The 15,433-nt window shown below is 36.1% G+C and overlaps 1 protein-coding gene across 50 annotated transcripts in view; it reads right to left on the minus strand.

Moving 5' to 3' along the window:
• PARD3 (par-3 family cell polarity regulator) overlaps positions 1 to 15,433 on the minus strand; it is a 717,956-nt gene that overhangs the window by 245,639 nt on the left and 456,884 nt on the right. For all 50 annotated transcript variants that reach the window (XM_028826180.2, XM_077946211.1, XM_028826181.2 and 47 more), the window contains 2 exons: positions 3,776 to 3,964; positions 2,808 to 2,978 (listed from right to left, as the gene is read on the minus strand). In XM_028826180.2, the coding sequence (XP_028682013.1) occupies positions 2,808 to 2,978; positions 3,776 to 3,964 (360 nt within the window). The remainder of the gene's footprint in view (positions 1 to 2,807; positions 2,979 to 3,775; positions 3,965 to 15,433) is intronic.

Consider the following 15,433-nt stretch of genomic DNA (forward strand, 5'->3'; position numbering starts at 1 on the left):
TTGGAGAACAGACTGGACAACATAGCAAGACCCTGTCTCTACAAAAGTGAAAAATAAAGAAAACATATTAATACATAGCACTTCCATGTATAAGAGAAAGAAAAATGTGACAAAGAACAAAAGATTTTCTTTTACACATTCTTACCTTCCCTAACTTGAAATTAAATATGCAAACCTTGGATTTAAAGATGAGATAGCAAAATACAGTTTTCTGATTGGCAAAGACTGGACTATACGGCTGATTAAAAGACCTAGAAAGAAAACTCAGCACATTATTCTGGCTTGAGATTTGTTCAGGACAGCATGATGCCCTATGCTTATATCAATATTTACTGTAAAATAATTTACACATACCCTCCCAGTGTGCAAAGGAGAAGGTTTTCCAAAGGTAATACATAAGTACAACAGCAGAAAAATCATGTCTTATGCCTTATGGGAAGCCGAATTGAGATCTTCTGTCTTCATGTAATTCTTTAGTTAAACCCTATCAGTACAAAAGGCTTCTTGCTAGTATTACAAAGATAGCACAGTACTCATAAGATTTTTTTTTATATAATTGCTTTATAAGCTTATGCTGTCCTAAGAAATAGTAATAACCAGCAATGTATGAAAATGATACCAAAAGGAATATTGAATATTAAAGTCTATTACTGTCTATTGCAGCTGTTTCCTTACTTAAATCATATTCATTCACACAAATTAATATGGAGAAGTGAATAAGACACAGAGATATTTCAGGGGGATTCCAATTTCATGTCTCTTACAGGACAAGAGAGAATAAAATCAGTGCTTTTATCAAAACATTTTCAGGCTGGTACAGGTTTACTTTGTCACTGTTAGGGGGGAACAACAGGGATAACCTGAATCAGATAAAAGTAGGACACTGATATTCAGTCCATTTCTGCATTTTAAGTCCTCCTACAGCATTCAATGTTTTCTGTGAAGGAAAACGTTGAGAAGGTGTTAAAAATTTTAGTTGGTCTCTAAAAGACGAAGGTGATATGTCGTCCAGTAGAATGCATGCCATCTGTCTTATTCATTGCTATGTCCCCAGGATCTAACACATTTTCTGATATACATAAGATGCTCAATAAATATCTATGGAATGAAAACTGTCCTGTGGAATGGGAAAGTATTCAGGTGGCCAAAAGAAAATAGAGTGATATGTTTTGTAAACTTAAGTTGAGACGTTTTCATATAGTGCTTTGTGGGACTTAAGTTAAAGGATCAGCTAATGATTTTGCAATGAGTAAAAACTATTATTCCATTAGTCCAGGAGGGAGGGAAGAGAGGAAAATATCAGTCCAGTATCCTACTGTGAGGGATTAGCTTTTATATTTATCTCACACAAATGAATGTTTTTATGTCCCACTCTTCTCCATTCTGAGATTTTTTAGTTAAGGTTATGTTGTTCTCTTGATATGGAAATTAATTTGTTGATTACTGTTAACTCATTCTACATTTGGCAAATACAAATAACAAAATAATTCAGTGGTCAGTGATCTTTCAGAATACGTTACCTCTATATTGACTACCAGCTGAGCTCAAGAGTATATTTTCTTTGTAAAATATGCTTGTATCATAGGTTCAGATGAGTGGACACTGCAACCTGAAAAGTTTGCTTTATATGTTTAGTAAACAGAAGTTTAAAAATTAAGAAAAACACTTAAAAAATTTAGGTATAATTTTCAGTTTGTATTATTTGTTAATCATTTTATCTTAGTTGATCTTAAAATGTGGGAATCTGAACACTGATTAAGAAAAACTTCACATTTTCAACAGCTCATTTTGCACATGGGCTAGTCTGACCTATTTTCTACAGATGGCACATAATTTATAATGGATCCATGAAATTTAGTTTTTTTCAAGCTCCAATATTATCAAGTCTACATATAATTTATTTTTAACTTTCAAATGTCCTATTATACAACAAATATGTTTTTCCATATTTGGGAAAATAGATGATCCTGTCCTTCAAAAGAGGATGCTCTGTGTTCTCCTCGCTCCTAATTCCAAACTGCAACATACATTTAGAACAAGCAGAGTATAATGCAATACAGATTACTGAAAAAGGAGGCATTCAAAGAGAACAGACTCAATCCCATAGAGAAAGAGAAAATGGGGACTGAAGAAAGAGAGGGAGGTATACGCTATTGATAATCTCACAAGAAAACACCATCATCTAAGAAAGTCAGACTATGGGCCATGTGCTATGGTGCATGCCTGTAATCCCAGGACTTTGGCAGACTGAGGCAGGAGGATCAATTGAGCCCAAAAGATGGAGGTGCATTGAGCTGTGACCACAACACTGAACTGCAGCGTGGTCAACACAGTGAGATCCTGTCTTTAAAAAAAAAAAAGAAAGGATGGGAGAAAGAAAGACTGTTCCCTACTAGGGACTTTGTAAGAGGCATCCCATTTTAGATAAACAAATGAATAAGCAACTGTTTCTCTGCATGATTCACCTCCCAGGTATAACTCTGCCAAATAGAAGAGAAACTGTTGGCTCTGAGAAGGAAGATGTGACCCTGATTTCAAGAAAAAATTCAGCTAAAAGGAATTAAGATCCCAGTGTTTCCTGCTGAGTTGGCAATAGAAGTATTAATATCCACTTAGGAATATGTTGATCACAAGAATTAAGAACACAAATCACAATCCACCTACAAAATAACAAAACCACAACATGCAAAGATAATTTATGGTCTTTTGAGGTAAGGTCCTGGAACCTAACACCCTTTGTCCAAAATTAGGACAGAAATGTAGTTTTATTACAATCTCAGATGCTAGCACTTTTTTGCAATTTTTACCTCACTGCACTTGCTTATTCTCCTTGCAACAATAAGCTGGATCATTCCTCGTTTATTGCCTTCAGTAGACATAGACCTTCTTAGGGTTTCCATGGCATCTTGGTTTGTCTTGCCCAACAGGGATTCTCCATTTACTGCTATCAGTTGATCATTCACCCGAAGCCTTCCATCCTGGGAAGAAAACAGGTAAAAATAAGTGCTATTAAATAGACTGCTATAAAAGAAGTAGCTTTTCCTTTAGTTAATAAATAAAATAAAAAACAAAGCCAAAAAAAAAAAAAAAGTGGAGAGCTTTAATCCTAATGGATTATGCCCAATTGAACACTGGCATAATAACATCTAAGCAGCTATTGTAGCCTGTGTCTATTTCAATCATTTATACATTTGTAAATCAAGTCATTATCATAATCTGTTTACCAAAATAGCATACTAATTCAAAGGACACAAAGTGATTACTTTCTTGTTTCCAGAAACACCCATAGAGGTTATTTAGAAACCCAGACATGTAAAAGCTCAAGGCTATTAGACAGTTGCAGAGAACTGTCCCCTTAACAAATGGCCAGGAAATTTTCTCTAGGCTGAGAAATAGAGTAAGTGACCCACAAACAAGGGAGGGGAGGGGAAAGATTAATGTCTACTCTACGCCCATTCTGTGTTAGGACCTATGCCAAGTCTTTGCATAGATTAACTTCATTTAACTAGCATGTCTATGGGTTGTATGTTCTGTGAGAGAAAAAATGAAGAGTTGAAGTTATGGACTCCATCCCCACGTGACACATCACTGAGACATCTCCTAGTTGTTTGATTGTGAATGTCGGTACCATGAAGAAATGAGAAAACTCCTGTTAACTGCGTATGTTTTCAAAATAGGAACAGGGTTGAAATTAAAAGTTTCAATAGGAATATGTTTTCAAAATAGGAACAATGTTGAAATTAAAAGGCATACGCATGGTAAAGTTGACACTCACTTTAGATGCTGCTCCTCCATTAATAATGGACTTGACAAAGATTCCCAAATCTGCGTGGTTCTCTTTTGACCGGTTACCTTTGACACTGACACCAAGGCCGGCAGATCCCGAATCATTAAGTGGGACTTCAAACGTCAGAAATTCTCTCGTGCCATCAGGTGTGAGAACAATATCCTCATCTTCTGCTTTCTAATAGGGAACAAAATTGCACAGCACATTATATTCCAATGTTTCTTTCTCAAAGTTATTTTTAAAGACTGCTAATGAGCAGTTCCTTAATCATAAGAGGCAAAATATTTCCACCAAGTTTCCATAGCAAGATCCATGAAAACAGTACATCTGCACCCACTCCAGAAGATTTCTGGAACCAGCTGTTAATATTTGTATGTAGCAATTATTCAATATTGAACCAAACCTAAACCAGATTTGAGAAAGTTAGGGGGAAAATGTAGTGGAAGGACTAAAGACTAGGAGAGTTCTAGAGTTCGGGATTTTTTTGGTCTCATTATATACTCTAAACGACAAGAAAAACAGTAACAACAGGAGTAAAAATAAATAAATATAATTCATTTGTCTCCCTTTTTATAAGGAAATTCTGAAGTTATCAATACATTTAATGTTCACTAATGGTGTTTATTCACAAAAAAATACCAAATCCTGATCATATAAAATCAGCAGAAAACGGTATCTGGGTTCAGACAGCCTCTAACTAATTGCAACGTCAACATCTGTGAGACCAAGTAGAGATATACAACATCACAGAAAACTTTTCCACAACATTGTAGCATACATAATAGAGCTGGTAAATATTATTCAGGTAATCTTGTTTAATTAGTTATATATCAGATTTAATTTCATAGTCACCAAGTACAGAAGACAAGGAAGACTTTTAAAATAAAAAACATTTAGGATATACGAATTCTTGTTCACCTCCCTTAAAACAGAGGAAGAAATGAAAGCTTAATGTATAACTGAATAAACTGCATTAAGATGACAGTCTATCATTAAGAAAGGCTACACTCCTGAAGAGGAAGCACTCAGCCTTCTGAGGTCCTCCTCCTCAGCAATCCCACTCATGGCCAAGATTTCCACCATCTCTATACTGGTCATGTCCAAATCAGTAAGGCCAGGATGCTTGTTTAAGCACAAATTCTTGCTCCAACCACATAACAGACATGTGGCACAGGCTCTTCAAGTAAAAACTGAATGGTACATCTAGTTCTAAAACCTATTTCTCCTCCTCTTTTCCCACTTTTGAAATATTTATCCAGCAACTGTTTAATCACTCAAGTTTGACTTATCAAATTATAATTAAAGAATAAGAAACATAATGGTACACAGATATGTAGTAATATATACTTTAAACAGATAGTGCTTTTACAGAATGTTCAATAACATGAAAAAAGTAGGTGACTGCATCCTACCAAATTTTTGAAATGTCCTAATAAGAATAAAAATCAACCCAAGGAATTTGGAATTCAAGAAAATTTGGAATGCAAGGAATTTGGGGCATAAACATGCAATCTCAGATGTCTCAATTAGATAAAATACATTTTGAGAGTACACTATTCATCTGTAAGTGAATTTTTTAGATCATCATAAAATAAGCAAAATGCTATTTATAAATCGTTAGACCCATAGTAATGTGATATGTAAAGTGATGTTTCTAATTTACAAATATGTAAAGTTAACATTTCATGGCAGGACATCTTTGTGCTATCTCAAAGGATGGCCTCATAGTTTTTAAAAGACAAGTAACATTTCAATTACAATAAACTTGCTAATGGGTTAAAAAAAATTAAAACTTATATAATGAAGAACTCAAAATAAGAACCTGAAAAAATACAGGGTAATAGCCATGTTAACTATGCAAAGTAAGTACATTTTACGATCAAAGTCCAAATAAAGCCTTAAGCCTCCTCATTATAAAAACTAAATTTAAAATATTCCCAGAGAACAATTATAGCTCAAATAAAAACAATGTATTGTGAGCAAAAAAAGGTGAAATATATCAAACACTTTGATACAAAAGTATTTTTATATACATGCTTTGCTCTATAAACATGAATATTCAACACACTTTTTATTTTGGTCCATGTGGCTCAAGGGTCTCACTCTGTCACCCAGGCTGGAATGCAGTGGTCAATCAACACTCACTACACCTTTGACCTCCCCAGGCTAAGGTGATCCTCCTACTGCAGCCTCTAGAGTAGCTGGGACTACAGGTGCATGCCATCAAACAGGGCGAATTTTTCTATTTCTTTAGAGATGGGGTTTCACCATGTTGGCCAGGCTGGTTTCAGACTCCTGGGCTCAAGCGATCTGCCCGCTTTGGCCTCCTAAAGTGTTGGGCTTACGTGCCCAGCCCCTTGAAACATTAACAGAGTACTAAATAATCACTGTGTGTAAATGAACTGCACTACCTCAATATAAAATCGGTTACAGAAATATAAAGTATGGTAAATTTTGATGTTTAAAATACAAAACAGCATCAATATACACCATAGTTCCCCCTTGCCTTTAAATCTGGAGGTCATTGAAATAAAAAACTACTCTGTCAATCAGCACTGCCCAGAAAAGCTACATTTGAAAAAATGGAAAACAAGAATAGTCTTTCTATGGACACATCTAAGTCTCATAATTCACTATGCTTACTTGCTTCAACTCTGGAAGGTTCTTAATTGTTACCTTCTGATTTGGATCTTCAGTTGCTTTTTTAGTGTTTACTGAGTTTTACATTTCCATAACATTTTACCAAGGCTTACAATTCTCATATTTTTCCTACTTGAAAGATCAGGTAAGGAGCTGGCTGCATATATAATGAAAAATTTTAATCAAGTTGGAATATTTTCTGACTGCCGATCTCTGAACCTGTTTTAAAAAAGAGCATATTCTCCAGGGGATAGTTTCATTTATTATAACAAATGCAGAATGGGAATAATCTTTTTCAGCTTTCTTATCAAGTCTTATTATTATCATTAAGAACACTGACATGAAACATTGTATGTTTCATGTGATATTCCATTATTAATCCATTTGGCTTTTGACATAGACAGAAATTAATTAATTAACTAAGCTTTTAGAACTTAGTTCTCTGGCAGAAAAGTGTTTTTAAAAAATTTTGCTCTTCAAAAATCATTTGAAATGCTGTATTACTGACAACGTTCATAAAGTCAGATAGTATAGGAATCTCCATATTCTGATGTAAAGTAGAAACTTTCTATCACCTTGTTATTCCACCCAGATTCTGCACCTTATCAATTGTTTCTTGAATTAAGATCTTTCTACAGAAATGTAAAAAATATTTTCTTTAACTCGCTCCTGTCATCTGTGCACAGTCATGTCACTCAAGCACACCTTTCTCATGCACATACATGTGTGTATACCTCAGTGATTGTTTTCATCAATAAAGCCTGTCAGTTCTTCCTTTGCCCATTTCTCCATTACCATTTGTTGTCTTCAAATGCCCAGAACAAAAGGGCACCTTTGCTAAGCAACCTGCTAAATGGGTATTGTGAAAGCTACTTACTATCCCACCCTCCTGAGAACAGCAGAAAAGATGTACATTTCTATCTGTAGTGAGACAGAGAAAGAGTCACAAGTGGTCATCACCATGGCCCCTTTTTCATTCTTCCCCAAATATCAGTCCAAAAAACTGAGAATAGAGCTGGCCTATAGGCCCAATTCCACAGTTAATCTACAGCACAGGTGTTATCTATAAAAAAGGAAATAAGAGTTGATTGTATTAAGCAGCAGAAAAACAATCATGGGAAGGGTAATCTCTGAGCCGCAACAAATGAAAATTTGGATGAGAATGTATAAAATATTGTGAAGAGAGGCAAAAGAAACATGGTCTGTGCACAAATGATAGAAGGCCATAAAATTATAGGAGTGAGCTCAATAGCCAATTTTCGACTTTGTAACAAATATGTGACTCAGCCAAAGTTTTATCACTCCACTATAAATCATTAATTTCTCTCTCTCAAGATCTGCCCTTATCTAGAGAATTATCTTTTTTTTTAGACAGGGTCTTGCTCTGTTGTCCAGGCTGGAGTGTAGTGGCGTGATCATAGCTCCCCATAACTTTGAACTCCTGGACTCAAGTGATTCTCCTGCCCTCAGCCTCCCAAGTAGCTGGGATCCCAGGGCACACCACCAAGCCTGACTAACTTCTTCTTTTTTTTTGTAGAGACAGGGTCTTTCTATGTTGCCCATGCTGGTCTCAAATTCCTGGGCTCAAGCAATCCTCCCACCTCGGTGTCCCAATGTGCTGGGATTACAGGCAAGAGCCACCATGCCCAGCTGAGTTATTATCTTTAATGCACAAATCCCTAGTAAATTAATAACAAAAAGATAAGCAGTCTGCATCAAACAGGAAAGGGATATAAACAAGCCATTCATTAAAGAAAGATGAGAGAACCAATAAATAAACCTCCAACTACAAGGTTCAATCTTACTTGCAAATCAATCAAAGGTTATCAAATTGCTCCATACATTTTCTTTAATGATATCCAACAAATATTGCTATGCCATAGAACATTAAAAAAATAAAAGTAATGATATTTAATACTGTGGAAGGTGTGGTGAAATGGGCATGTTCTTGCACTGCTGGTGAATGTAAAAAATGGTACAATATTTATGGAAACCAACTTGGCAATGCTTATCTAAACCTTCTACAGTTTGCCTTTTTCTTAAGCTAGAAATATTACTTTTAGTAATATGGCCTACAAAAATAGTTGTGATCATGTACAAAGATTTAACTGTGAGGGTATTGTTTTAATTACGATAGCTAAAAATTGACACATATGACAGTAAGTTAGGAAAATTAAGATATAGCTACACAATGGGGATGCCATTCAGCTAATAAAGTGTCTTATCAAAATATTATGTAAGACAAGAAAGTATTTGTGACTAAGAAATTGAGTTTTACCCTTTGGGCTTTCATAACTTCCAGTACGCCAATCAAAAACCTCCACAACATATTTTTATGAATTAATGTCTGCCTTCAAAGATCACTAGAAGCTTCAGAAGGTAGGAATTTATGTCAGTCTTCACTCATGCCTGGGGCATGACATTTATTAACAATAATAGGACATGTGGCTGGGACATGATACATATTAAATAGGTAGACAAGAACATCTTTTTATTTATTTTTTCTGAGATGGAGTCTCGCTCTGTTGCCCAGGCTGAAGTGCAGTGGTATGATCTCAACTCACTGCAATCTTGCTTTCCGGGTTCAAGCAATTGTCCTGCCTCAGTCTCCGAAGCAGTTGGCACTAAAGACATATGCCACTACGCCTGGCTAATTTTTGTATTTTTAGTAGAGACAGGGTTTCGCCATGTTGGTTAGGCTGGTCTCAAACTCCTGACCTCAGGTGACCCACCCATCTTGGCCTCCCAAAGTCTGGGATGACAGACATGAGCCACCACACCACACCAAGAAAATCATTTTAAAAATATATATTATCTTTGGCTAGGCTCACAGACAGAAATATGTATATAAAAAAAATACATCAAAATGATGATAAGTCACAGAATTACAAGTGATTTTAATTTTCTTCTACACGTAACTGAATTTTCTACAGTTGATATGCATTATTTTTACAATACAAAAAATTCCATTTTATATCATTTCTTTAATTCTGCTTCCTCCAAAAAAACACTGCATGGAGGAGGAGAAATTGGTAGAGGGTTATACAGATGGTCCACAACTTACAATGTTTCAACATAATGATTTTTCAACTTTTGATGGTGCCCATGAAACCATTCTATTGCTCACTTTCAGTATAGCATCCCAAATTAGATAAGATATTCAACACTTTACTGTAAAATAACTTTGTCTTAATTATTTTGCCCAACTGAAGGCTAAGGTAAATGTTCTGAGCACATGAAGTAGGCTAGGCTGGGTTACAGCATCGTAGGTTAGGTGTATAAACGCATTTTCACCGTAACAATATTTTCAACACACAGTGGGTTTACTGACAAACTTATGGGGAAGTAACCCCATCATAAATTGAGGGGCACTTGTATATGATGGGCAGGGGCTGCTGCTGGGGACAAAGATGGGCTATGAATGAGCACCTTAGGACAGTTCTAAAAAAACAACCATGCCATGACAGCAGACCATCACAGCGTCACGCACAACAGAACTTTTCATAGACGTGAAAGAGAGAATATACTTATTCAACAAACGGAGATTAAATAATATGCAGGTAGGTATCTGAGACAATATGAACAACCATTTATATTTTTAAGAGAAGTATTTTTTAAATGGAGAAATTATCATGGTTCTTAAATTTTTCTTAAATTCTTCTTAAATTTAAGAACCATGATAAACCTCTTAATAAAAGAATAACCCTCCAATCAAACTTCAAAATTTCCTTAAGTTCCCCATTTTAATTTATCCCATATGTGAGATGAACATTTCTGTATGTTATTTGTACTGATATTATAAAGTTCATTATTCTTATTAGTAAAGTTCAAAGTCATATCTGGCTTTATTACGCTGTTTTCTAATTCAAATGGTAGATGCCAAACACATTTTGGAACACTTTTAAACTTTTTGCTTGGTAAAATAATGCTGAGGAAAAAATGTTTTGCACAATTATTAATCTCTAATGTTAACCCCTAAAATTCTCACCCAATCAAAGAAACATCAGACAAACTCAAATTGAGGGATATTCTCAAAGTAATCTGCCCCTTCAAAAATTAAAAATTTGCTTGGAGCAATTTGTTCTTGAGAAAATATTAACAAATATAATAGGTTAAAGGAGATTAAAAAGCCATAAGAACTAAGTGCCATGCATGATCCTGAATTGGAAACAGGACCAAATTCTATTCTTACTTGTAATTCGTTCTCATTTATTTATGATATAAAGAACATTAACTGGGGCAACTGATAATACAATCAATTTAATCATTTTCATAACTATAACGCAGTTACATAAGAAAATGTCCTCCTTCTGGCCGAGCACGGTGGCTCATGCCTGTAATCCCAGCACTTTGGGAGGCCGAGGCAGGCAGATCGCAAGGTCAGGAGATCAAGACCATCCTGGCCAACACGGTGAAACCCCGTCTCTACTAAAAATACAAAAATTAGCCGGGCATGGTGGCAGGCACCTGTAATCCCAGCTACATGGGAGGCTGAGGTGGGAGAATTGCTTGAACCCAGGAGACGGAGGTTGTAGTAAGCTGAGATCGCACCACTACACTCCAGGTTGGGCAACAGAATAACACTCTCAAAAAAAAAAAAAAAATTATATGGGAGAGGGAAAAGGGAAGAATAGGTAGAGGAAGGAAGAAAGGGAGGAGGGAGGAAAATTATGTAGCAAACGTGGTAAAATATTAACAATTGGGGAATGTGCATAAATAATTCTTTGTAGAGTTCTTTGTACTATTCTTGAAACTTTTCTAAAAGTCTAACAGTTCAGAATAAAAATTACATACAGTAATTAAGTCACAATAGTTTTGCTATATCTAAAAACCATCTTTATTATAACTTAAGATTTCAACAGCAAAAAGGTAACATAATAAATCATAAAGATATTATCAATTTTATCACTATGTTGCAAAAGGGCTACAGTTAAACAAAAACTAAGATGTATTCCTGAAACAAAAACACCCACCATTAAAAAAATCCTTATCTTACTATAATAATAGTAAGCCATCTCAAATGAATTCCGTAAAAACGGCTGCAGGTATTCACCATCCATAACCATTACCGTTTCTGTAAGATCATGAAAATATTATTGAATTCCAATTTTGGAATAAGGTTGTTTTAAAATAAGTCTGAATCAACATTTAAGGCACTAGAAGTACACACGTGTTATAAAATTTGGTTGTCACAATAGCAACACTTGCTGCTAAAAATCAAACTACTGAGGTCAACATATGATTACCGTATGTCAGTATAAATCTTCCACAAAAATCTAGAGTTGTGTACACTTTCATGTATATTCTCAAGAATATTAAAATTAATTTGCATTATAGGCCTAAAGAAGTATTTGACGATGATTTTATCTCCAAGAATATAAACACTTTTGGATTAAGAGGTAATGGCTCGCAGATTCACTTCTCTTTGAGGTTCCTCTCCACTTTGTCTGACTCAACTGTTTTCTCAACTTACAGTGGATCAATATGGCAGCCTAGGCAGGGCGAGGTGGCTCATGTCTATAATCCCAGCACTTTGGGAGGCCAAGGTAGACAGATCACTTGAGGTCAAAAGTTCAAGACCAGCCTGGCCAACATGGTGAAACCCTATCTCTACATATATACATTTCTATCTCTACATATATGTACTCATATATACTCATAGTATATATATACTCATATATACTCATAGTATATATATACTCATATATACTCATAGTATATATATACTCATATATACTCATAGTATTATATATACTCATATATACTCATAGTATTATATATATACTCATATATACTCATAGTGTGTATATATATACTCATATATACTCATAGTGTATATATATACTCATATATACTCATAGTGTATATATATACTCATATATACTCATAGTGTGTGTATATATACTCATAACCCTATCTCTACATATATATATTTATATATATATATTGTATGTGTGTGTGTATATATATATATACATATATAAAAGCCAGGCATGGTCAGGGGCACCTGTATTCCCAGCTACTTGGGAGGCTGAGGCAGGATAATTGCTTGAGCCTGGGCAGAAGGGCTGCAGTGAGCCGAGATCGAGCCACTGCACACCAGCCTGGGCAACAGAGTCAGACTCAGTCACACACACACACACACACACACACACACACACATATACACACACACAATATGGCAGCCTACACTTGATTTATTAATAATATAACTGTTAGTAAAATAAACCTAATAAGGCCCATGCTTAATTCCTAGCTCATTAAATTTCTAAGTTGAGACTATAACCTTCCTGAAGTTAGCCTATCAAGATATCTTCTGACCTTCGCAAAAGTTCCTAAAGAATCCCCAACATATCCCTGTGGTTTCTGTAGGGAAAGCCCACTAACATGTTCTAGAATGCATTTTGAATTCTTGAAAGTTAAGCATGTGGCTAGGTGCGGTGGCTCACGCCTATAGTCTCAGCACTTTGGAAGGTCATGGTGGGCGGATCACTGAAAGTCAGGAGTTCGAGACCAGCCTGACCAACAGAGTAAAACTCCGTTCTACTAAAAACACAAACAATTAGCTGGGCTTAGTGGCGCATGCCTGTAATCCCAACTATTCAAAAGGCTGAGGCAAAAGAATCGTGTGAACCCAGGAGGCGGAGGCTCCAGTGAGCCAAGATCAGTGAATTTTATTAATAAAGCAAGACAAATGCATTCCACAAATACAAACAAACAAAGACAAAGATGACAAAGAACTACAAATGGGAGAGAACATTAGTTCCGGTTAGGGTAAGCCTCATGAGATAGGTAGAGGTCAGCAGGATTAGAAGTTGGCGTCCATATGGACAGGCAAAGAAGGTGAGAGCAGCCCAAGTCAGGAGAAAGTATTTGCAAAATTGGTCACTGGGCTGGGAAAGGACAGATGTGTCCATGCAGCAGTTAATGGAAATCAATGGTACTAAACACGTGTTCTAGGAAAGCCTATGTATCAATTCATGAACAATATAAACAACAACAAAAAAATCAACAAGATCTCTTCCCACTATCTTGACTAATGAGATGGCATCTAACCCTAGATTTCTTTATTGCTTATTTATTTTAACGAAATTCAATCACAGTTTATTAACCTCCAACATGGAACTCATACTGTATTACCTGAAACTATATATGTAGCTTAGCTTTTTTATATTCCCCTTAACATACCAAGCCATATTAAGGAGATATAAAAACTGCCCTGCAGATTCAGGTGTCAGACAACCTGAGTATATTCTGGGCTCTAAGATTTGGAGCGTCCTAAGGTTAATTCTTTGTTCTTTCCCTTTCAATAGGATAATATCGCCAACTAAGTCAAGTTTGTCCAACCTGAGACCTGTGGGCCACATGTAGTCCAGGCTGACTTTGAATGTGGCCCAACACAAATTCCTACCTAAACTTTCTTAAAACATTATGAAATTTTTGCGATTTATTTATTTATTTATTTGTTGGCTTATCTGCTATCATTAGTGTTAGTGTATTTTACGTGTGGTCCAAGACAATTCTTTCAATGTGGGCCAGGGAAGCCAAAATATTGGACATGCCTGAACCAAGTCATGAATATTTTAAAGATTAAATAAGATAATCCACATAAAGAGTTTCACACAATAACTGATGAATAAATGCCAGTCATAGATAGGACTGCAATGTTATAAGCAATGTTAAGCATTAGAGGTAAAAGAAACTGTCTTCTATTTTTTGTGAGCCTGTATAAATCACGTATAGTTCCTGACAGAAGTAATGTATCTCCTTCAGGAAAAGAAAAAGAATCATACTGTATGCACAGGTACCATTCCTGTGGTTTAAAGTGGATACAAGATGGTTTGCTCCAAAATCAACCCTGAGAAAGCCCAAAATGAAAGTGGGCATTGGACTTGGATTTGTGATGAGATCATTACTGCTCCCCTCCTCCCCATTTCTAGGCATTGACAAAATAGGCAAAGATTTCACAGGCCTAGAACCTTAGAAAAGTCATTAAGAAACACTAATAAAAACAGCAAAAGCCTATCATGGACTTTTCCTTGAGCAATACTATGTGACAAGAACTAGCAATATTCAAAAAGCCTAAAACAGATCCTTGGCCATCAAAAGGTAGAAAGGCAGAGACTGTGCCCCATCAATTTCTTAAATTATCATGTTAATATTAAGCCTTTTACAACTCAAAATGATACTGCATAACTGGAGCACAAAGAGAGGCACAGATGTGAGAGCACTCATAAAAAATTAATAAACAATATTTTAAACTAAACTATGCTTTTAACCTAGTTTGGGAAACTCATATTAGAAAAAAAGTCCAAGTATAACCAGTAGTCAGACACATGTAAAAGTATATATGACTTCCTTTCCTTTTTTTTTGACAGAGTGTCTCGCTCTGTCACCTAGGCTGGAGTGCAGTGGCACAATCTCGGCTCACTGCAAGCTCCGCCTCTCAGATTCACGCCACTCTTCTGCCTCAGCCTCCCAAGTAGCTGGGACTACAGGCGTCCACCACCATGCCCAGCTAATTTTTGTACTTTTAGTAGACACGGGGTTTCACCTTGTTAGCCAGGATGGTCTCAATCTCCTGACCTCATGATCCACCCACCTCAGCCTCCCAAAGTGCTGGGATTACAGGTGTGAGCCACCGTGCCCAGCATGACTTCCTTTTTTAAGGTGACTCCCAGTTGCCACGTCATGCTACTGTAAACACACAGCTTGTGAACTGAAATGCACCTTGCATTTCTTAACAGAATACCACATCAAAAGATGCTTCTTTCCCTCTGCTGACTGAGAAGTTCACAGCCGATCATCGGTTTCCTCAACAGGACTGACTACATGTTTGTTGTTGTTTATTTTTAACTTTTTGGGAGAGATGAGGTCTTGCTATGTTGCCCAGGCTGGTCTTAATCTCCTAGGCTCAGGTGATCCTCCCGAAGTGTTAGTATTACAGGTGTGAGCCACTGCACCTGGCACTGACTACACATTTTGAAAGAACATCCCTATCTTTAC

This window comes from Macaca mulatta, chromosome 9, assembly GCF_049350105.2.
Source record: "Macaca mulatta isolate MMU2019108-1 chromosome 9, T2T-MMU8v2.0, whole genome shotgun sequence".
Lineage (NCBI taxonomy): Eukaryota > Metazoa > Chordata > Mammalia > Primates > Cercopithecidae > Macaca > Macaca mulatta.